The following is a 24809-nucleotide window of genomic DNA, read 5'->3' on the forward strand; positions in this document are numbered from 1 at the left end:
GTTGTCCTTTAAGCATTTGACAAATTAAATCCAAACAGCTACTTTTTTGGGGGGCTGGGCAGTGAATATTCTTTAACCTATATACATCTTCATATTTTATGCAATTTTGCTAATAATATTTAGATTTTTTTTTTGTTTTTACTAGAAAATAAAGTAAAATACTCTTTATTTTTAGCAATTCCATTAATGCATTTGGTAGACTCTTATCCAAAGCAACCCACAATGCATTCAAGACTTAAGACTCAGGAATCAAACCTGTTTCTAATGTTATGCTCTACTACTGTGTACAAAACAACTGTTGGAAAACATGGAAATGGTGGGGAATGTGTAGAACTTCTGAATGGCGGAAATTCTGTGGAAATCTGTGCAACTTTCTGTGGTGCTTCAATATTTGGCGTTGGCGTGCTCATTACAAACCACTTCAGAAAAAGCATTAGACATGGTAAGATCGCACAATCAAATAGCAGAACATATTGGAAATGATCAAAACTATGAGTCAGGCTCATGGATTTTTGGAGCTGACGACTATGAATTTAATTATGGACTACAACGAGCGCTCCTTCCTCAGCCTCCCACCATCCCCTAAGCCAGAAAAGAACTCTGGCAAGAGCAGACATAAATAGTCTCCGGAGTGGATGCTGTAACTCTCTCTCCACAAAGGTGTAATGAGTTGCCAATTACTTTTGCCTTCCTACATCGACAGCAGGCCCGAACCCAGCAGAAGCTCATCAGCGAATCCCGGCTGAAATATCTGGCAAGGAGTCGGCGATTCAGGAGAGGTGCTTATGAACTCCTGCGTGTTATTGCATTAGGGAACAGAGGTGGCGCGAAAAGCAGAAAGTCAGCCCTTTAAAGTCCCTGCCTGAGAGATGAGGCCCCGTGTACCATGCTGGGCTTGGCTCGCCGTATGCTTCCTGTGTCACTTGGTCCGCGTGGAAAAGTAACAGGAGAATACAAATAAAAAAAGATTAAAAAGCTCCTCTTTTCAGTAGTGAGGTGTTTGGTTTTGTTTCTCGAGTGTTTATTTGTTAGTTTCAACAACTTCATCGACAGACATGCACATGCAGGCTCGGCCCCGCTCACAGTGGTGTCGCTACTCCATGCCGTTGCGCAGCATCTGATTGGCCGCGATGAGCATGACGCTGATGATGAAGGCCATGGCGAAAGCGCATATCAGGCTCTTGCGCACACACGTCTGTCGATTCTTCTTTTTGGGATGAACTGCAATGACACAAAAACAAACGATTTAGTCTTGGGATCCTCATGAAAACAACACAAACAGCTAGCAATTAGCATATTTGCTAATCTGAATGCATTTTCTACTTGAGCCTGAATGCGTAGGTGTCGATTTGCATTCTAGCCGACCGCCTTTCATCTGCCAATCTGACCCGTCTAAAAAAAGCAGCGTTTTCTGTGCCGCTGCATGGTGGAGACGCTTCGCTGGGGCTTGAGCTTCACCTGAGCACATGTGGCTGCTCGACTCACAAGCGTGGGGGGACAGTGGGGTTTGGGCTGAGAATAGAGACAGTTATTAGGTGCTTCTGGAACACACAGCGAGACAGATTGTGTGCCAGCCTCAGCCCGTGATATCGTTATCCACTCCAGTCCTCCTTCCGGCACAGAGCGCTATAGTCAGCAAGTCCCGCCCCCTGCGGCCAGTCCCTGGCCTGGTTACGGCAGAGCAGAGGCATGATAATGAGCAAACGCAGGTACTCTTCAGCCTGAGTGTGTTTTGCTAAAGAGAACTTTCTAAATGGCAGCAGATAAAAGACAAGATAAAATGTCTCGCAGCATGCTCAGCATGTTTTGAACTTCAAAAAGTCTCGACAGTACTGCAACCCCCTTGTGAAAAAGTGTGCTTAATTGTGTTGAATGTTACTCTTGTTGATAGCCTAAACTTGACATTAACTGTATCTATATATTATACTGTATACCTCAAATATGATTATTATGCTTATTATGTTTGGCAACAGTTCTTCTAACCCTAATTGATGGAGTGTGTAGCTTTTCATTTTTTAATCATGTAGGAAGACACATCATGGCCATATTCCAGGGTGACAAAGTCAAGATTCATCAGGCTCAAATTGTCAAAGAATAGTTAGGAATAGCATGAAGAATCATGAATAATTCAATTCATTGAAAGTCTTTGGGATGTGCTGGAGGAGACTTTACAGAGTGCTGGACTCTTGCCTTGTCAAAGATCTCGACCAAAAATTAATGAAGCTCTTGATGGTAATAAATGTTGTAATGTTATTACCATCAAGAGCTTTATACATTTTTGGTCAGGATCTTGTGTTGACAAGTCAAGAGTCAAAAGTCCCAAAGACTTTCAATGAATTTAAGGTCTGGAAATTAAGATTTATGTGTGAAAAGGATTCTTCACGCTCTCTCCTAACCATTCTTTTACAATGTGAACCTGATGAATCTCACCATTAACTGGGTTTCCATCCAAATGTAAAGCAAATATTTTTGCACAAAACACACAACAACAACACAAATGCGAATAAGGTGTTTCCATCAAGTTGTTAGAGCGAATGATGGTGTTATTGGTATGACCTAGTAACCAAGAGAAAATAAAGCAAAGCACGCATAGAAAATGGAGACAGGACAACAATTAGTTATGAATGGGCACTATATACATTTACTAGAAGTGCAGCTTGCAATCGTCAAATGAAATGCGATGCACAGAAGAAGAATTACAGAATGCAGCAAGGGCATTACGACGGCCTCAAGACAATGTCAGCAGGATTCCTGCAAGGTCGTATTGACCAGACATTTTACTCACAACCTTTAATCACAACATTTCAGAATGTCAGAGGTCACGTTTTTAAATGTTATGCAACATTATTGACACCATTGGCAGAATTTATTTGGCAAATGATTTCCATCTCCCATTATTTGCATTCAGTCAAGCAATTCAAGAAAAAGTGATTTCTATCACTGGTTTCTGATGCAAACTTCAAAATGCACATAAAAACATAATGATGTAAACAACAGTGTTGGGTAAGTTACTTAAAAAAAGTAATTAATTACTAGTTACTAATTACATCTTCAATATTGTAATTAGATTACTGTACAAATTACTCTCTCCAAAAAGTATTTAATTACTTATTACTAATTACTTTTTAATTACTTTCTAAATCCTATATCAACCTCAAGTTAAGCAATTCAAGGATTGACATGAAACTTTTAAATCATTTAAATACATAATATAAAACTACATAATTTACTCTTATTAACTGACCAAAGTATTAAAAATGTGAGACAGAGACATAAAAACATATATTTTAAAGTTAGACTTTAAATGTTGATGTTAATTCAGCTATTGAATTATGTATAATTATATTTAGTATTTAGTTTAATTACATCAGAAGTAACTGTAATTAAATTACAGAAAAAATAAGAGTAATCCCTTACTTTACTTTTTCAAGGGAAAAGTAATTAAATTACAGTAACTAATTACTTAGTAACTAGTTACACCCAACACTGGTAAACAACTACTGTCATCCTGGAATATGGCCATGATGTGTCTTCCTACATGGTTTAAGAAATGAAAAGCTACACAGTCAATCAGTTGGGTTTAGAAGAACTATTGTCAAACATATAACAAGCTAGAAACATAATTATCACTGCAATAATGATCCACTCATAGACTCTTAAGCATTTGCATATTTAAATCCAAACAGTTTCATTTTTGGCTGGGCATCGTATATTTAAACAAATTACATAAAGAAAAATTCAAAAGGGATGATGACATTAAAATATAATTTAGTCTTATTAATTATTTTCAGTCAATTCAGAAGTAAAATATATTTATTGTTTATTAATATTATAATTTATAATTAATAAAAACAATAGGCATATTTATTACATTACTAAGATGTACTTAAATCCTACTTAAGTGGGTCAAGTGGGGCACTCTAAAGCTCAGCTATAACTGCATTTAAAGGGGCCATCAGATGGCCATTTTACACAAGTATAGGTATAATTCTTTAGTGCCTTCATGTAAACTCTGTAACACACTTTAGTTAAAATTCCTCAATGTTTGTGTAAAACAACACCCTTTTTACCTCCTCAAAAACAGCTCTGTTCACAGCGACCCATTGTGTTGCATGTCTCTTTAAATGATGATAAGCCACTGCTCACCACACCATTCCCTCAAGTAGGCTACTCTTTTTAAAAGTAACAGTTCCTGTTTTTCTCAATGGCAGTTGTTTAGCTAGTTCGAATATTTTTTGTGTTAAAGAGACTGTTGACAACACCTTAGCTTGGCCCAGGTGCCTCCATGAATGATTCATAAAGACACAAAGGTGTGGATGAACGTTGCTTTAGCGCTGTGGACATCTGTTACTGCTGGTAGGACACAGGCTTGCAGCATTGGCATAGGGGATGTGTTTGACCCCTGCAATGGTAACACTGTGCTAACGTGGTCCATATGGCAACATACTGAACATTCATACACTGGAATCATAACACTTATAAGCAGTGTTTGGAGAAAGTTTCTTTTAAATGTAATGCATTATATCATGTTACTCTCCCTAAAAAGGTAACTAATTGAATTATTTACTTACTTTTTAATGGAAATGTGTTGTGCTACTACAAAAGCTCTATTTTTGGCCAATGTAAAAACCCTTTCACTCAAAAAATGAAATGACACAGGAGAAGTAGGTTTATACTTCAGCAATAAAAATTAATACTTAAAGGTATAGTTCACCAAAAAAAAGAAAATTCTGTCAATCATTTACTCACCCTCAAGTTGTTCCAACCCTGTATGAGTTTTGTTCTTCTGCTGAACACAAAAGAAGATTGAAGAATATGGCTAACCAAAAAGTTGCTGATCCACATTGGTGGTCATAGTATGGGGGAAAAATGCTATGGAAGTCAATGGGACTCATCAACTGCTATTTTGTGGGTGAACTATCCCTTTAAATCACACAATGCAATGTGCTCAACTTGACCTTCCATTTACAGAGATTATGACGGCACCACTTTCTGAATTAAACATACACAATCTGGCATTCAATTCTTTCTAATGTTAGCTGTTGCAAAACTATGGAAGCCCGTTTCCGCCACTAAATAAAAAAAATAAAAAGAGTAATTGTGACATTTTTTATCTCAGAATTCTGACCTTTTTTTTTTTTTTGCACAATTGCCAGTTGTAAAGCCTGTAATTCTGAGAAATAAACTCACACATCGTGTGATATAAAGTCAGAATTCCATACAAAATATATACAAATTTGTTGTATTTTATATAATTCAAAGTTAATTCTATAAAGATTTATAAAGATGAATTATATGGCAGAAACTGTAAGAGAAAGATGTTAATTCTATTCACAATTCAGCGATCAGCTTTTATACATTTTCTTGAAACATACTTATTATTGTTTTGTTTAACATACATACAAGATGTTACAGAGGCCAGCTAGTAGTCACTGTGCGAGTAAACCTCACTCCTCTGACCTGAACACATGCTCTAGCGACTGACACTAGAGGTCGCAGCCTTTAACCTCCTTTAGAGCGTCCGCCTCTAATGCCGGCGGTCCCGGGTTTGAGCCTCCAAATAGCTGATACTTACTTCTAAGAAAAGAGATTTCATTTTTCATTTTATATTGACACCTACTGGTGTGGATGCATGAAGTTTTTGTTTATTTATACTGATGCATATCAGTTTTATATTCATATACTATCCGTCCCAAATAGTATTCAAAATTCAAATTAGTCCGTCCTAAATCATAGAACTATAAACATGAATAAAAAGTGTTAACAGTTAAGAGAGGTTTAGATAAAGGGGTTTGAATGATTAATATTCAGTATCTAACTTGCCAAAAAAAAAATTTATTCAATGTTATCCACATATTATTTCATCTGCAACAGCATTGAGAACCTTTGTAATGATACGTTTGGCCATTAACTTTTATACGCATCATCATTTTCAAATTGCAAATGGAGAGTCTCTGCATGAAATACCCACGACTGGCAGATCAATGCGCTACTAAAACTCTCTCTGATATGGTAGGAAATTAAATTAAACTGAATGTGGAAGGTTTGAACTGTGACAAGTTGATAGGTGATAGAATGCATGTGGCATGCAACATATCATTGCCAAGATTTAAATATTTGTTCCCAAAACTTATTCATTAATTCCTAATTTAATGTAAATCATAACACTATTGTACTAGCTTGATCCCTTAATTGTTGCTATGATTTCATTCAATTGAAAAGAGGGAATTAATTAGTACAATGTTTCCAAAACGAGGGAGAAAATGAATAAGTTGTACCCACGATTTAACAAAAAGATGACTGAATTCCCACAAATGAATATGTTGTGTGACTTAATTCTTAATTCTTGGCCACAATATCTTTTATCATCACATCATGCGCAGAGCTCTATACAAGAGAGAGCTGGTCATATGATCTTAACATGGAGGCCACCATTTAAACATGTTGAAAGTACTCACTTCATTCACTAGGTTTCAAATCTTTTTAAGTGGGAAAAAAAACATTTTTAAAATGGCGCTCTAAATGTTCAATAGGCTTAATATAGTACATCTGCATCATAATTCCAAAACTAATTTTCACAAGTTTCATAAGCTGATTATAGTTTGTTTTCGGGAGATCTCATAATGCAGTGTAGCATATGCGACAGTGAGCTCTTGTGAACCTGTGTGACGACACCCACTCATGAATCTGGAAATAAGCTGCCTACTCAAAAACCAAACTAGCATATTCAGTTCACTCCTCTGATTTTAATAACCAACAAATAAGCTTCTAAAAATCGCACCTCATGTCAATAGGCTGAGAATATCACATCTACTGTAAAAGAGCATTAACCCTGTGTATTACGATGAGGAACATTGTGTTATTCATCACAGGATGTGATGAGGTGCAGTATTATGAAACAGCATTAACATCAGCCCATATTAGTTTGACAGAACAAACAGACTACAGCAAACAATCCTAATGAGCTCAATATAGGCACTTACACATCATTACACGCACTGTTTTTAAAGTTAGATAGGAGCTTGAAGGGTGTTCAGAATTATTTTATAGCTTTTATATCCAAAGTAGAAAATAGCCCACATTTTTTGTTTTTTTACATTCATTAATTTAATGCCTTAATTTTTTTGTTGTGTATTATGTGCTTTTCTATTTATTATACTTACTTTTATGTCATTTTTCCTCTTTACATACACAGGTTATTTTGAGGAAACACCTGTTGTTTACTCAATTATTAAAATTATTGACTAAAATCATGAATATTTCGGAATACCCTTTACTGTTATTTTATTATCTTTATATTAGTGGTTCAATGGATCACAAAACCAACAGTTCGGATCATATTACAGTTTTTGATGAACACATCAGATAATCTTTTGAATTAGCTCATTTATTTATTATTACTATTATAATTCCATTCCATTTATTACTTGCAACACTTTAGCACATTACCAAAAATTCTTTTAAACTAAAGTTCAAACATTATTAAAGTCGGTAAAAAATAATAATAAGAGCAAATACACAAATGACAAGCATAAATAAAATACAATATAACAAAGTTACAAATAAATGTAAGGTTTAACTGTAGTCTATTCAAGTACAGACATGTATTAATTAGGCCTACATGTAAAATATTGTTTTGTTGTTTGATTAACATTAGAGGGATAGTTCACCCAAAAATGCAAATTACTGCAGGAAAAACAAAACAATGGGCATGAATTAGAAGTCTAAAATGAGAATTTTTGAAGAGAACTGTCAGATGATTTGGATATAAGAGAAGAAGAGCTTGAGTTTATTTCCCAGCCCTTGAGAGGCATCAAAGCTTACGCTACTCCAACGTCCTATCATGCGTCGCGTCAGAGGTAAGTCTTCTGGCATAAGTCGACTTGCCTCCTTCTTCCGGAAGCTAACTATTTTAGTTTATAAAGTTTTAAACATGGATATTTTTCTTATAAAAACCCATCACTTTGCTTTAGAAGGCCTTTATTAACCCCCTGGAGTTGTTACTGCCATGGTGGATGGATGCACTTTTTTGGACCTCAAAATCAGAGGCTATACTGTCACTTTAAGACCTAATGCACGGATCCAATATAATGATACATTACGATTTCTTTCTCAACTTTCGACTAATGATGCTTGATTCAACTTCCCGCGCCCTTCGCAGATATCAACAGTGCAACTAGGTTGCCAGGTCGAGTTCACAAATGGTTTAAAATTTGTGTGATGTGTCAATTGTATGAGTGCGCGTTTCATACAAGATCTGGCAACTGAACAACCTTGGAATAACATATTGATGTGATTTCTCAAAGAACGAGGTTTGGGCCATACAAATTACGGGAGATTCCCAGGAGAAATTACAAAACGGGAGGGGGGCGGCGAGATGGGTGTGAAATACAGCAAAAACGGGACTGTTGAGAGGTATGTTCTAAACTGGAGCGCGCCTCTCTGTGTGTGTTGCTGTGCGCACAGATAACAGTGTGAGTACAAAATTGCGAAACTAAATTTGCGAAGCACATGGGACCTGGTCCATATAGATCACGGATCAACTACGATCCATTTAACTACTTTATATCATAATTTAGTTTGTAAGGTCTCAACATTTTTAAGGTTTGAATATTTTAGAATTGCTGTAGTGTGACTGGACAGTCAAGGAGATTATTTAGGCCCAATTAATATTAATGAGGTCAGTCTTCCGTACAGTGACATCACAACATGACCCATTCTTCAGGATAATTCACCCTTTGCAGTTTGATCGACAGGCCATCTGACCAATCACAATCCGCCATCTGCCGAATCCACCATTTTTGTAAGACAAAGCAGTAGACATGTGCCGATTTTCGATAATGCGATTTATCACAATAATGAATATGCACGATATTGTTATCGTGGGCACTTTAAAATATCGTAAATAATAATTTATTAACAATTAATCATTTTTTTATAATGCACTCAATAATACTTTGCCAATCAACCGTATAAATGCTCAACAACGCTGTATTCTGCGTCAAAGTGTAAATGAGAAGCACATGAACGCGTGAAGGAGACGCGCTGCTGAAGTGCTGCTCAGTGACAGCAGAGGGCGCTGATGAACTGCAGAATGCGGCTGTTACCCCGGAAACCCCGCAAACAAAAGAAACCGTGTGTAGTTTTTAAAGGGGGGGGTGAAATGCTGTTTCATGCATACTGAGCTTTTTACACTGTTAAAGACTTGGATTCCCATCCTAAACATAGACAAAGTTTCAAAAACTAATGTTGGACGTTTGATAAAAATACTCCTTCCGGTTTCTCACAAGTTTCGGAGAGTTTTTTTCGAGTATGGGTCGACTTGACGTTAATAGAGTGGAAGGTCCTTGTATGGGCCGTACGGGCTCTTCTCCCGGTAGGGTGGGCACGCGTGACTAGAGCGAGAGAGGAAATGCACGCCCGTAAACACTCTCTCAGGTGCAGATCCAGTCGTCCGTGAACACTTATGTCGGTTATAGTCCGCGCCGCGCTCCACTTTATTCCTATGGGTGACATCGAGCGACTTCAACGCTTCAGCACAGCATTCCGGGAAGGCAGCGCTGCATTTGAACCGATTTGAACGCAGAAATGACGGGAAGCTTCACAACATCGCTTCAGTCACGTCACAAAGTGGATTTACACGCCACTGCTGTCACAGGACTTCACCAAATCATACCAAAGAAGTGTGTTTTTGACGGAGCGGTCCCAGCGATAAAGGTTCGGTCCTGCTTTGGAAGCAGCCGGTGAGTAAAACTGCTTCAAATTTCTGTGCTGTTGGTTATCGTCGCGTGAGTAAACATCAGTAAACGATACGATCGGGTGCTTCTTCATTCAAATGCGCTAACGGTTACTCCATTGTTGTTCTATGTATAACGTTACACTAGTCTGACGTGCAAAACCGTTTTGCTTGCTACTGCTAAGGTCTAGTCGCATACAATAGTCCATAAACCGAATCATGTCCTCATAAACTGCGAGTAAAGACACACAAATGTTGACAGGCCACTAAATACAGTACATACCACAGAGACGTACGTCCTGATGTTGCTTTTTCTCCTGTTCAATTTATTTCTGCCTCAGATTTGATTCTGGATCATTATCTGTATTAGCTGAGATAGCCATGGGTTTCTCCACGTCATTCTTTAGCTCCGCCCACACGATACGCCTCCAGGCGCTCGTTTTTTTCCGGAAAGACTCGGTACAGCCTATATTTCTTTTATAAATATAATAAAACTAAAGACTTTTCGGAGATATGAAGGATGCAATACTACTCTATAGGTACTCAAGATTGACATGAGATTGACTGAAACTGAGTGTTTCACCCCCCCTTTAAAACAGCCATTTGTTTTTTTGTAATCTCAATGTTGTTCATCACAGCACCAAATACTTAATAATTAAATACTTAATAGGCTATTTATTTTCAAACTTAAACATTTTTATGTTTTAATCTGGACGACAACATGCCCTAATGATTAGAACTGTTCTAATTATTTGTTATTGTTGAGTAAAACTTTGAGACATAGGACTTCATTAGTTAACATGTTAATTCATTATTACCAAACTGACAATGAAAAATACTTATAAAGAATGAATCATTCTAAGTAATGTTAATTTCTTAGTTACTGTTTAATAACTAACAAAAACTAACAATGATCAGTAGCCTATTTCTTAACTAACATTAACAAAAACATTATACTTTCTGTTCCAAATGTAGCTATTGCTCAATCTTAATTTATGCATTAAATAATGAGACCTTATTGTAATTTGTAAGCCTACCTGTTGTTCTTTATAGCCTAATTCTTTTGCAGTTTAATCTGTTTGAAAATTGTACTTTTACAGCTCTGGTAAAAATCAAGAGACCACTTAACATTGATTTCTCGTTGATTTTAAGTGTTAAGTGGTCTCTTAATTTTTTTTCCAGAGCTGTATATATTTTTGGTGCATTATTGTATTGAAATATTCAGTTATTTTGTATGTTATTACAAAAATAGTTCTTAAAGCTGTTATGCTATGGCAACACTTTTTTTTTTTTGCAACTTAATTCAATATCGTGATAACATCGTATATCGTGATAAAACTCCAGCAATTAATCGCAACATGAAAAATTGATATCGGCACATGCCTAGTGAGTTTGTAGACGGTGGACTTGAACTTGAAAAACGGTGTACTAACATCTTTCCACAGTTAAAACATTATTCCTTCTGAAGTTCATTCATGTCTATTTGATAAGACTACTCCTTAATTAACTAAAGGGAAGAGATGATCGGTTCACGAGAATCTTTAACTGAGGTGCTACAGCACCCTGTTTACATTTCTTTAAAAAATGACAAAATTGTAGGTTTGAGACATCATTTCATATTAAAAGTAACCCGCTCCGTCCAGTCTGTCAGTGTGTTGTCAGTATCCTCTTTGCTCTGCCATGTTTTCCACTGTGTGAGAACGTGTGTGTGGTGTGAGTGTGGCTTGACGGACATAGCAACAGTAACTAAAGGGGGTGGATCTTTGCGAACGGTCACACTGCATTGACAGATGCCGACCAACGGCAACAGACATGCTTATCGTGTTTTGTCAGATGCACTTGTTTTCACCAACTGAACATGTTCAATCTGCATTTGTTGGGTTGTGGAATGTTTAAGATGTGACATACTGTCATCTGGTGAATGTCCACGTTGGTTGGCCCCTGACGGTGCAGTGTGAATCGGCCTTAAAACATACACACACACACACACACACACACACACACACAAACACGTTTGTTTTTGTGACATATGGGGACATTCCATTGGTTTAATGGTTTTTATACCGTACAAACCGTATTTTCTATCCCCTTACACTGCCCCTGCCCCTAAACCTACCCATCACAGGAAACATTCTGCATTTTTACTTTAAAAAAAAAAAAAACTCATCCTGTATGATTTATAAGCATTTTGAAAAGTGGGGACATGGCCAATGTCCTCATATTTCACCCTCTCCTTGTAATATCTGTGTCATACCCATGTCATTATACACGTGTGTCCTCGTATGTCACAAAAACAAGCCCACACACACACACACACACACACGGCAGCCATGTTTACACTCACCTCCCTCAAACTCTGTTTGACAGTTCCCCGAGTTCTCATTCAAGCTCTCTTCCTCATTGATGATAATGTTCTCGATGTCCTTCATCGTCAGGTGGTCCCGGAAGGCATGGAAAAGAATATGTTTCAGCTCTTCCAGTGTTATCCGCTGCATGTCAAACTACAAAGACAAATAACACAGGAGTAGAGTTACTCACCCAAACTCAAGCTCTTCAAAAACTCAGAGATCTTTGCGTTGTATGTTTTTTAGAGATCTTTTATGCATTTTTGCTTAAGGGATAGTTCACATTTGACTATTCAAATATAATTTATTCAGCTTTAAATGCGCCATTAAAACAGCACAGGAAAAAATTTGCATAGTCTTTGTAATTGAGGAGAAAAAAAGCATTGATCAGTCTGAACACTTTCGCATGGCACTCGATACAGGGACATAACGCAATTAACTGCAAGAAATTCAAAGGACTTCTCAGGAAAACTGTCATAGGGACTGTAACTCAGGTTCAGTATTGAAAGTAGATTTTTATTACTCGTATCCAGAGGCCGTTTATGAGCTCTATCCCTTTAATTACGCAGGCAACATTAGCCCAGCAGATCGATTTTTCAGGAGGATGTAAATGAAACGGTGGCGCAGCAGCTTAATGCCTTATTTGCAAAGCTGTCAGGTTAGAGAACAAACAGTCATTAGGAACGCTGGGAGAACCGCTATACAGTCGGCTACATGTTAATACACCACTAAATCATTCAGCCTTCCCTAACAAAACAGTACAGTGATGCTAATACCGAGGTTATCTGGTTGACATACTGTATACGATGATATATTCACGATACAAATATGGTAAACGTCCAAAAAACATGGTACTACATGTTAAAATAAATAGTTTAAATCGAACTGCACTTTTTATTAAAACATTCATAAGCACAGTGATACAATACAGAATGGAAACCTCTAACTTTGCGACAGGAAGCTCACAGTGCAGTTCTGTGGCTCTGGAGAAAGGCGCTTGACAGGCCATTGCAGCTGATGAGGAGAGACAGCAGGATATTACAATAGCTGGCAAGCTAATAAATCTGACAAGCCATTAAGTATTACAGCCTCACTATGCTATGCTCACCTCCACAGTAACTTGTCATTTCACTCCACTTCAGCAAGTCAGAAAGAATGAGAGCAAAATACTGCTTTGTAATACTGCATGCAAACTCCAGAATAGGCCTATAAATCAGTTTATATTTGTGTTTGTTTGTAAACCTGAGAAGGCCCAGGCTGAAACTATTGTAATATTATGCCTTATGTCAGAGTGAATATTGCATAATCAGTTTTGCTCACCAGCCACTGTGGCTAGTGGGTTTCCAAAGTTATTAGCCACTCAGCATTTTCACTGGCCACAATTTGGTTTGGAAATTACATTTTATATGATTAAAGTTGACTTTGGCATGCTTAAATTACTTGATTTTGAGTCATTTTACGTTCAAACATTAAAATGCAGAGTGACCACCCAAATCAAGACTACATTTAGCTGGGATGAGCAGGTGGGCAAGGGGTGGGCAATATGAGAAATTTAATGTGATATGAGTTATTTTTCTCTTAGGCTATATATAAGAACAAAGAAGCAAATTAGCAAATTACAAAAACAATAGTATTTTTTTTTTTTCAGATACAGTAGGTTTAATATGTATACATTTATTTATGGTTGCTTGATTAACATTAATGACAGACAGAAATAAGACTTATGATTGATTATAGCTATGGGTAAATAACTTGAACAAATTGTGCTGCAAACCAGTGTTTTGTTTTGTTTTTCTTTCTTTTTTTCTTTTCTTTTTACAATTGCGAAGACACATTTACACATTGCTCACTAGCCTACTTATAAGTTTCACTTTTTCAAAATCTTTACACAGTGAGCACACTGTGCACCATTTATTATTGTTTTGCAGCCTCAAGCAATATATGGCTTTCTTCTTTCAGATGAATACAATCACAGTTATTTATAATGGCAGTGAATGACAGCCCAAAATTTGAATCCCAAAAAAGTGGGTCCATCTTTTATAAAAGTAATCCATATGGCTCCGGGGGGTTAATAAAGGCCCTCTAAAGAGAATCAAAAGGTTTTTCTTAGAAAAATGTCCATATTTAACACGTTATATAAATATCTAGCTTCCGGCAGACCGCCTTCTATATTAAACTTACAGAAAAAGCATAACTTACACCAGACGTAGCGTAAGTGTTTTGAACGGCCAGAGGCGTTATAAAGTTTTAAATGTGGATAATGTTTTATGGACATTTTTCTTACACAAACCCATTGATTTACTTCAAAAGAACTTTATTAACCACCCGGAGCCGTATGGATTACTTTTATAATGGATGGATGCACTATTTTGGGCTTCAAATTTTGTGATGCCATGAGCTGCCATTATAACGCTTGAATTATAACCAGGACATTTTTGTAATATAACGTCTGAAAGAAGAATGCCATATACATCTAGGATTGCTTAAGGGTGAGTAAATTGTGGGATAATTTTCAAATTTGGGTAAATTATTCCTTTATGTTCAAATAATCATAATCATAATACAAAATTGAATAACAGCAAATTGCTTCATTCCTACAGTGATACCGTATTGAAATATATTCCAAATCTAAAAAATAAAATAAAAGGACCCACTTTATATTAGGTGGCCTTAAGTACAATGTACTAACATTGTAATTAATCATTTGATACAATGCACTTAGTGTACATACATGTTTTTACATTGTACTTACATTTTAAAAATGCCTGCATGTTATTACGTCTGTAATTAATTTCTGTAGTTACATTTGTAATTACACAGTTGTCACTTCTCTTACACCTAACCCTACCCTTAAACTTACCCATCCCACCACACCTGTCCCTAGTACTTAAGGCCACCTAATATAAAGTGGGGCCAAATAAAAAAATGAAATACTTTTACAATTAGATGTAGCTGAACAGGTATTAGTCTTAAGGTGTTAGTCAAATTCATTACCATATAAAAAAGGGGAAAACTTAGGAATCATTTTGTACTGCATTATAAACATGGACTGTGTAACAAATACTGCAGTGAATTCTACACAGTAAAACTGACATTCTTGTTTTAAAGACACTTTACAAAAGAAACCATTGTATAATGGGGCCTGTTGTTAGTGTTTTTAGGTCATTGAGTGACAAAGTGTTTTTTTGGTGAAAACCTTTGCCAGTGTTATGACTATTGACAATAACTTGATTGTGAAATGTTTTGGTAGTTTTAGTGCATTTTGAATGTGAAATTAACTACTGTGCCAAGATGAAAGTTAGTTAGGAGAACTGTGTGAAGAGTTTAGAAAAAGTTGCCTAAGTATTGCAGAATTTCTGAATATTGGCATCTGCATTTTCTAAAGGAAATCTCAAATGCCCTGTGAAAATATAAAACAAACTGTGCAGGGTGAGTTTTATGCATACACTACATATATTACTTTAAATTTTAATAATAAGCATGCAAAGCTTGAATTCCTGATTTTATAAAATGGGATTGAATGGGAAAGTCATTTAGGGACATTCATGAAAACCAGCCCTTTAGAATCTAGACAGTAAAGCTGGGGTGTCTCTAGGCTTAGCAAAGAGAAAGAGTGGGCACTAACTGCATTGATGTAACCTTCGGACAACCCACAGCCACAGAGACAGAGTCGCCTGAGGGCACCAGATCCATCTGTTTTCATTGGAGGCCATGAGAGTGGGCAGCCGAGCAGCTCGTTAAGAGCCCTTGTGCTAGATAACAAATCCCATTTTCTTTTCTTTCGAACACTCTTTCTTGGCTGTGAGTATTTATGTATCAGTAATGGTGGCCAGAATTACCTTCAAGGTTGACTCGCTGTCATGAAGTCAGGAGTATTCTTTTTCTGGATGGTATGTGTGTGTGTATGCATGTGTGTGTGTGTGTGTGTGTGTGTGTGTGTGTCTGGGCATGTTTTTGTGACATATGAGGACACACAATGACATGACACAGGTATTACAAGGAGAGGGTGAAATATGAGGACATTACCCATATCCTTACTTTTCAAAATGCTTATAAATCATACAGGATGAGTTTTTTTAGAAAGTAAAAATGCAGAATGTTTCCTGTGATGGGTAGGTTTAGGGGCAGGGGCAGTGTTACGGGATAGAAAATACGGTTTGTACAGTATAAAAACCATTATGCCTATGGAATGTCCCCATATGTCACAAAAACAAATATGCATGTGTGTGTGTGTGTGCATGTGTGTGTGTGTGTGTGTGTGTGTGTGTGTGTGTGTGTGTGTGTGTGTGTGTGTGTGCGTGCGTGTGTAATTTCCAGACAGGCTGATACCAATGACCTATATAGGTCACCTGAGATCTTTGTTTTAAAGACGGAAAAGACACCTGCAGGTATCTAGACGGACGGACGGACGGACGGACACCTGCAGGTATCTAGACGGACGGACGGACGGACGGACGGACGGACACCTGCAGGTATCTAGACGGACAGATAGATAGATAGATAGATGGCAAATGAGGGTGATGTGTCCTGAGGTGGGACAGGGTGTCTGCCTAAATCAAGTTGTCCCTATATACCAAGAACAAAAGTATCGACAGCCTCTGTTTGCCCCACACATCAGGCCGCTTAACAGCAATTAGTAGCACATTAATGGAATCTCCCCTGCTGCTGCTGTAAACTGACAGCTGTGGGCATCGATCCTGTGCTCCAGCTCCACTAGAACACCACATACTGAAGACTCTCCGGACAAAATGAAGCAAATAAGAGTGTATGAACTTGTGCGAAAGGCAGTATGCCGAGAGATAAAAGAGATGTGAATGAAAGACAGTTATATTGTATTCCAATGTTTGACTTGTTTGATGGTTCAGTAAGGTGATATTGACTTTGATAACATTAAAGTAAAACATTAAAGTGTGTGTGTGTGTGTGTGTGTGTGTGTGTGTGTGTGTGTGTGTGTGTGTGTGTGTGTGTGTGTGTGTGTGTGTGTGTGTGTGTGTGTGTGTAATATCAGGACACAAAAGTGTATAATGACATGGGTATGACATAGGTATTACAAGGAGAGAGTGAAATATGAGGAAATTACCCATGTCCCCACTTTTAAAAAGGCTTATAAATAATCATACAGGATGTTTTTTTTGAGAAAGTACAAAAAATTAAAAAACTTTAAGGAAGTTGTGTGTTTGTGTGTGTGTAGTCTTGATTTCTGCTATGTAAAAAGTAATGTGAAAAAAGGGCAGCCTTTAGAATTTCATGGGTTTACGTATCAGAACATACAAATATTCTGGTCAGTAGCAGAAGAGCAACAACAAATTACATATCACACTGGGTCATTATTTATTTAACAAAACTAAAGCCAAAATGGAATGGAGGTTTTGGTCCATATTAACACTGTTGCTGCATATTTGCCAGCTGCATATCCATGATGCAAATCTCCCATTCCAGCACATCCCAAAGGTTCTTCACTGGATTGAGATCTTGTGACTGAGGCCGTTTGAGTATAGTGAACTCACTGTCATGTCAGCGCTTTTTCTGGGTCCTTAAAGCGCTTCACATGGAAGGAGGAATCTCCTCAACTACCATCAATGTGCAGCTGATTGGTGGAGAGAAGTGACGAAGCCAATCAGGATAGGGGGATGATTAAGAGGCCAACTGGTACAAAGAGGCCAAAGAAAATATCCCCCACACCATTAACTTGAACCATGCAGGATGGATCCATGCTTTTAAATTCTTACCCTAGCATCTAAACGTCGCAGCAGAAATCGAGACCCAGCAACGTTTTTCCTATCTTCTAATGGTTCTGTTTTCTATTTTGGTGAGATTGTGTGAATTCTAGCCTCAGTTTCTGTTCTTAGCTCATTTGCTTCAAGACTCAACGTGTTGAGCATTCAGAGATGCTCTTCTGCAGACCTTGGTTGTGGTTATTTGAGTTACTGTTGCCTTTCTATCAGCTCGAACCAGTCTGGCCATTCTCCTCTGATCTCTAGCTTTAAGACATTTTCGCCCACAAAACTGCTGCACACTGGATATTTTCTTCTTTTTTTTGGACCATCTTTTGTAAGCCATAGAGATGGTTGTGTGCATGCAAATCCCAGCAGATCAGTGGTTTCTGAAATACTAGTCAGTCTGGAACCAACAACCATGCCAAGTCACTTAAATCACCTTTCTTTCCCGTTCTGATGCTTAGATTGAACTTCAGCAGATGATTGAACTGAATGAACTAAGCGGCCAGTGATTGTATATACATACACACACATATAGGCTATATATTAAACTAGTCTGTAAATTCTTCAGTAATACTCTATTTTATAGCTGTACCACAGCCATCTACATTTGGACTCACTGCTCAGCACTGTGACCTTGTCTGACTGCTCAGCCATTTAATTTCCACACATCCTCAAGTCCCACTTCAGAGAATGTCAATAAAATATTATGACAATCGTGTTCTTATGCCAGAGGGAATTTTTGATCATATAATGAAGAGCAGTAGACTTTCTGTCCAGCCTATTACCTGGTTTCTATCCGCCTCACTGAGATGGTCAAAGTTTCAGCTCTGGCACCGCACACACTTGTTCATGAAACCCACACGATGGCTGTCTTCTTTGAGACACGATGACAGGAATGAAGAAAATTACGCTTCATCATTCTTGGTATGGACAAATGCGTGTACTCATTGCATCAGTGCACAGGACTACATGGCTATCTTTAGACTTTCTTTGCATATTCAATGTTTTTATCCTTATTTGAAAGTCAATGGGAGATCTAAAGCAACATTTGGAAACATGATGCGCCAACACAAAAAGCCTGTTGTCGACTGGTGGGTGGGTAAAATTATGTGACCCCATCGACGTCTACACTTGCCTATGGCAGCCATTAGTTATGACCGTACTCAGAATCCCTACTTTAGCTGGAAGCCCTGGTTCTGCCGTTGCACACAGCGCAGAATTGACTGGACAGATGGTTTGTGTCGATGGTGGAAAAGTTGACAAATGTCACATTTAAAGTCTCCAGATGTATTAATCAAGGTTTTAAGCATATCCTCTAGCTTTTTTCTTGGCCATCAGACCTTTTCCCAGTCAGATATCCAGTCTTCTGAACAGAATGCATATGATTGTGACCTTGTGTGGTATTATTATCTAAAATGAGGTTTCTATAGCGTTCATATAATGCCTCCCACAAAGTAACATACAATGGAGTAATTGAATCATCATCTTCTCATTCGGTTTCATTATGTCTGCTGTCAGTGAGACCATAATGAGAAGAAAAGCTTTATGTCAGAAAAGCAACAAAAAAGCCACTTATAAAGCATATCAAGGCTCTAAACTGCTGTTTCTTTGTGCTGTGCAACTATTCAGATGGTTATTATGAGCCCTACAAGGGCTTTCAAAATGGCAACCTACATAAAAGTAAAATCATAAATGAGATCTCTTTAATATCTCAATTGCTCTGTATCTCTGAATCTCAATTGACTGTATTTTAATGTTGTTGTTTTTTAATCCTTTCCCCAACTAAGAGGCTAAGAGAGAGTTAGAGAGCCTTTAAAGGACTGCAGGGGCTTAGCAGGTTATTTCTATAGAAGTGGTTTTATATACCTTAACCAATCCAAAGAACCGTTGAAGAACCACACTGGGCTTAAAAGGTTCATTGTGATGCTATATAGTACCTCAACCAAAATAACCGCTGAAGAATATATTTTTTTTTTGTCTGTGTATGAAAACAGTATGTAACTGTCACTTCTCTTGCTTTCCAACTGAATCTTTCAGTGGAGAATTACAAACGAATCTAGGTCTCAGCACGTCTCTCCAGCAGCAGAGAAGCATTTGTCAGAGCGGCAGAATCATCCCATTTCCATATCTGAAATTAAAAAATGGGCTCCGCAGAAACACCAGTGTTCCTTTGAAACACTGCTTTAATATGCACACACTGCTACATGCTGCCTGTAAAATACATTTTACTAATACAATACACAAATTTAATCACCTCTTGTGTACCGAACAGCATAAACAGCACTTAAAAAAATAAAACAAACAAACCAAAGGACATGCCCTGACGAAAAAGTAGATACTTAATTTAATTTTATGAAGTATACTTAAAAATATACTTGAACTTTAGTTAGTATGCTAATATCCATGTAGTATATAAGTGTACTATTTTAATACTGCTAAAAGGGCAAATTTGAAGTGCAATAGTTCACAAATATATTTCTCATTTGTACTGCATCTGTCCTACAAGTGAACTTAAAAGTATACTAGTTTACTATTTTAATACTGGTAGCATGTGTTTTCAGTTCATGAAAAGTACACGTTGAAGTGTATACTCTCAGTAAACTATTCGTTTAGTAGATTTATACTACTAAAGTTTTCCCCTATAATTTTCTTTAAGTGAACATAACATCATACTTATAGTTTACTATTTATATATTATTTTTTAAGTATATACTATGTTGCTATTTAGGCATTAATTGTATACTATACTCAATCCAATTAAACTTTTTTTTTCAATATTGTAAAATATTAACATTTAAAATAACTGTTTTCCTTTTTAATATATTTAATATGTAAGTTATGTCTTCAGTGTCACATGATCCTTCAGATATCAAATGCTGATTTGCTGCTCAAAAACATTTATTATTTTCATGAATCTTATTATCATTATCAATATTATGTTGAAAACAGTTTTACTGCTTTATATTTTTGGAAGAATCTGTGATAAAAAAAAATCAGGATTCATTGATGAAGAGTTCTAATAAACAGTTTTTATTTAAAATTTACAGTTATTTTTATTTTTATTTTTTACAATTTACATCATAATTTACAGTTACTTTTGATATTTTAATGCAGCCTTTCCGAATTTAACAAAAATTCTCCATTTTCCGTTTTTCACAAACCTAAAACTTACTAACTCAATGATTCACAATCACTGACAGCTCTCTGGAACAAAAGATTTTCGGTGAATGATCACTTAAATATCAGTCTGTTCATATGGACCACTTTTAATGGTTCTCACTGGTAATATTCATCTCACATTCTCCCTTTGTGTCCCAAGGAATAAAGAATGTCATACAGATTTAGAATGACACCAGGGTGCGAAAATTATGACACAATTTTCAGCTTTCAATGAATGTCATAAACTCTTTACCAGATCATCACAAAAGTGCTGGAACGTTATTCATATATTGGCGATAAAATAACTCGATCTACTAAATGACCCGAAAAATACCTACATTTTCCTTACTTCTCTGGCACACTGTTCCCAGCATTCAACATGCCCAGTTGACTTTGTCAAGCTTGCAGAGAATACTAAAATGTTCAAATAGGAACATTCACCAACTTAAGGAGATAATTGTCTCTAATAATAACCAATTAAAATTGTGATTATTTCCGCCATGCACTCTGTCCTGCTGGGGAAGGCAGTGTGTAGGTCTGTGTTTGTGCGTACCTGATTTTGTGTGTGTGTGTGTGTGTGTGTGTGTGTGTGTGTGTGAGAGAGAGAGAGAGAGAGAGAGAGAGAGAGAGAGAGAGAGAGGGAGAGAGAGAGGGGGGGGGGGTGCAGTGCTGTAATTTTCTCTGTGTATGTGAGTGACAGCTGCCGCACTGGGGTTGTGGAAACAGGCAGAGGTAGGAGAGGTTTGCTGATTGCAGAAGGAACAGCTCTCAGCCCATTCTCAACACTTGGCTCTATTTCAGAGAACGAAGGAATGAAAAAGAAAATAATGAAGTGGTGACGTGGATGTATTTGAAATAAGGAGAGCAAAAGTGCACCACAAGAAAGAGATAATGAGGCATAGAAAGCCTCTATTGTGATTTTTTCATTTTTCGATATCCAATATGGAATTTAGAATCAGAGTGTAATACATAATTAGACATTTCTGAGCTGAATGCATTAAAGGTGCTGTATGTAAGAATGACAGCTAGTGGATGAAATGGGTACTGCAGTCCAAAATCAAAATATTGTTTGCCGCGGCCCCTCCTCCTCAGACTCGGTGCTTACGTGGGTTTCCAGCAAGCAGCAACCTCGTCCAGTTTCTCTTGAAGCCAGTATGGAAGTGACTTAAACTGCAATTCATCGACTGGCCACTAGAGACAGGCTCCAAAAAGGAAAAAGAATCTCATTGAGCCCCATGGGAAAATGCCCAACTTTACAGCAGAAAAAACTGTTTACAAACCTGGTACAAATTGTGTATTAACCTAATGAACTCATAAGTTTTAATTATTAAGCCTTATTTTAATTATAAAAGTTCTGCATAATTAAGGGCGTGGCCACTTTGAGTTAAAGGTGGATTGCTGCTGCTGGCGTATGTCTGTCTGTTAGTCATTACGTCACCTCAGCTCCATCCACGTCCTATCTCTTTGCCCAATTTCTGTTATCCGGGAGTGACGCGTGGTGTCACTGCCAAGATGGCAACAGCCGACTTTAGGCTTTAAAAACACTCTTCAGAAACTTATGGGAGACTTCGCAGACACTTTTTCCATATATTTTTTTACAGTCTATGTTTCCAGTTTGAGGACACATCACAGGAACGTGTGAACTTGACAATGAAAGGTGAGGAGACACACACTAAGTGGATGAGTTGATTTATTAAGATTTTTTATTAATAAATACTTATTATTGATTTTTTAAGTCGGGTAGAATCTGCGACCTCTGACCCACTTTTCCTATTTTCTGTTATCTGGGCGTGACATGCGATGACGTACTATAAAGATGGCAATGGCCAGCTCGATACTTCAAAACTGCTCTTCAGAATCTTATGGGTGTTCAGGAGATTGTCTTGACCAGGACCACACCCCTAAATGCATTGAAGCAACTGCCATGTGATTGGTTGATTAGATAATTGATCGACGCGTCATCCTCAATAAACCTGTCTCTTGCGTGATACCCAGAAATTTCGAATATTCTGATCTAATATGATTTCTGACCTGTAAGGTTGCCAGAATAATAATCATACACTGTTTGTAAATAGGCCAGAGGAGAACTGGCACCCCGACTGAGTCTGGTTTCTCGCAAGGTTTATTTTTCTCCATCATTACCTGGTGGAGTTTTGGTTCCTTGCCACTGTCACCTTTGGCTTGGCTTGCTCAGTTGGGGACACTAAAATTATGATCTAAGTTATTCAACTAAATATACAAATAAAATGTATTTATCGGTTCTTATTTAATTCTATAAACTATAATACTGATCTGCCAACATTGTCGCTAGTATATGATAAATTAAAATAAGCGTATAACATCACTGTTTTCTTCAGAACGGCTGTACAGCCAAATCAAATTTGGTTACAATATTGTCCTGTTTAACACTGTGAAGCTGCTTTAAAACAATCGCCATTGTAAAAGCGCTATGAAGTTCATTGATAGATAGATAGATAGACTGATTGATTGATTGATTGATTGATTGATTGATTGGTTGATTGGTTGATTGGTTGATTGGTTGATTGATTGATTGATTGATTGATTGATTGATTGATTGATTGAATGAGTTGTTGTGAAGCCACTCCTTTGTTATTTTAGCTGTGTGCTTAGGGTCATTGTCTTGTTGTAAGGTGAACCTTCAGCCCAGTCTGAGGTCTTGAGCACTCTGGAGAAGGTTTTCGTACAGGTTATCCCTGTACTTGGTCACATTCATCTTTCCTTCGATTGCAACCAGTTGTCCTGTCCCTGCAGCTGAAAAACACCCTCACAGCATGAAGCTGCCACCACCATGCTTCACTATTGGGACTATATTGGACAGGTAATGAGCAGTGCCTGGTTTTCTCCACACATACCACGTAGAATTAAGGGCAAAAAGTTATATCTTCATTAGACCAGAGAAAAATGTATTTCTCAACATCTTGGAGTCCTTCAGGTGTTTTTTTTTTAGCAAACTTTCATGTGTCTTGGACTGAGGAGAGGCTTCCTTTGGGCCACTCTGCCATAAAGCCCCGACTGGTGGAGAGCTGCAGTGATGGTTGACTTTCTACAACTTTCTCCCATCTCCCGACTGCATCTCTGGAGCTCAGCTACATTGATCTTTGGGTTCTTCTTTACCTCTCTCACCAAGGCTCTTCTCCCCCGATAGCTCAGTTTGGCCGGACGGCCAGCTCTAAAAAGGGTTATGGTTTCCCAAACGTCTTCCATTTAAAGATAAGGCGGTGCTCACTCACTTTAAGTGCAGCAGAAATGTTCGTGTAACTTTGGCCAGATCTGTGCCTTGCCACAATTCTGTCTCTGAGGTCCTCAGGCAGTTCCTTTGACCTCATGTTTCTCATTTGCTCTGACATGCACTGAGCTATAAGGTCTTATATAGACAGGTGTGTGGCTTTCCTAATCAAGTCCAATCAGTATAATCAAATAGATGGACTTAAATGAACCATCTCAAGGATGATCAGAAGAAATGGACAGTATAAATTTAAAAGAGTTAAATATATGAGTGCCACAGCAAAGGGTCTGAATACTTAGGACCATGTGATCTTTCTGTTTTTCTTTATTAATAAATCTGCAAAAATGTCAACAATTCTGTGTTTTTCTGTCAATATGGGCTGCTGTGTGTATATTAATGAGAAAAAAAAATAACTTAAATGATTTTAGCAAATGGCTGCCATATAACAAAGAGTGGAAAATTGAAGGACGAATACTTTCAGTACCCACTGTATATGTGTGTGAACTACCCCTTGAAAATATGTAGTATGGATTGGTCCATATCGTTTATCTCTACCTCCGTCCCTCCAGAGAAAGACAAATGGATAATAGCGGTACTACAAA

The 24809-nt window shown here is 37.5% G+C and overlaps 1 protein-coding gene across 2 annotated transcripts in view; it reads right to left on the reverse strand.

Annotated features, from left to right (window-relative positions):
* The window catches only part of caln1 (calneuron 1), a 68450-nt gene continuing 43641 nt past the window's right edge, over positions 1–24809 (reverse strand). For both annotated transcript variants that reach the window (XM_067451118.1, XM_067451117.1), the window contains exons 5-6: positions 12081–12237; positions 1–1221 (exon numbers count right to left, since the gene is read on the reverse strand). In XM_067451118.1, coding sequence (XP_067307219.1) covers positions 1094–1221; positions 12081–12237 — 285 coding nt within the window. In that variant the 3' untranslated portion in view covers positions 1–1093. The remainder of the gene's footprint in view (positions 1222–12080; positions 12238–24809) is intronic.

Source organism: Pseudorasbora parva, chromosome 8 (genome assembly GCF_024679245.1).
Source record: "Pseudorasbora parva isolate DD20220531a chromosome 8, ASM2467924v1, whole genome shotgun sequence".
In the NCBI taxonomy this organism is placed as follows: Eukaryota; Metazoa; Chordata; class Actinopteri; order Cypriniformes; family Gobionidae; genus Pseudorasbora; species Pseudorasbora parva.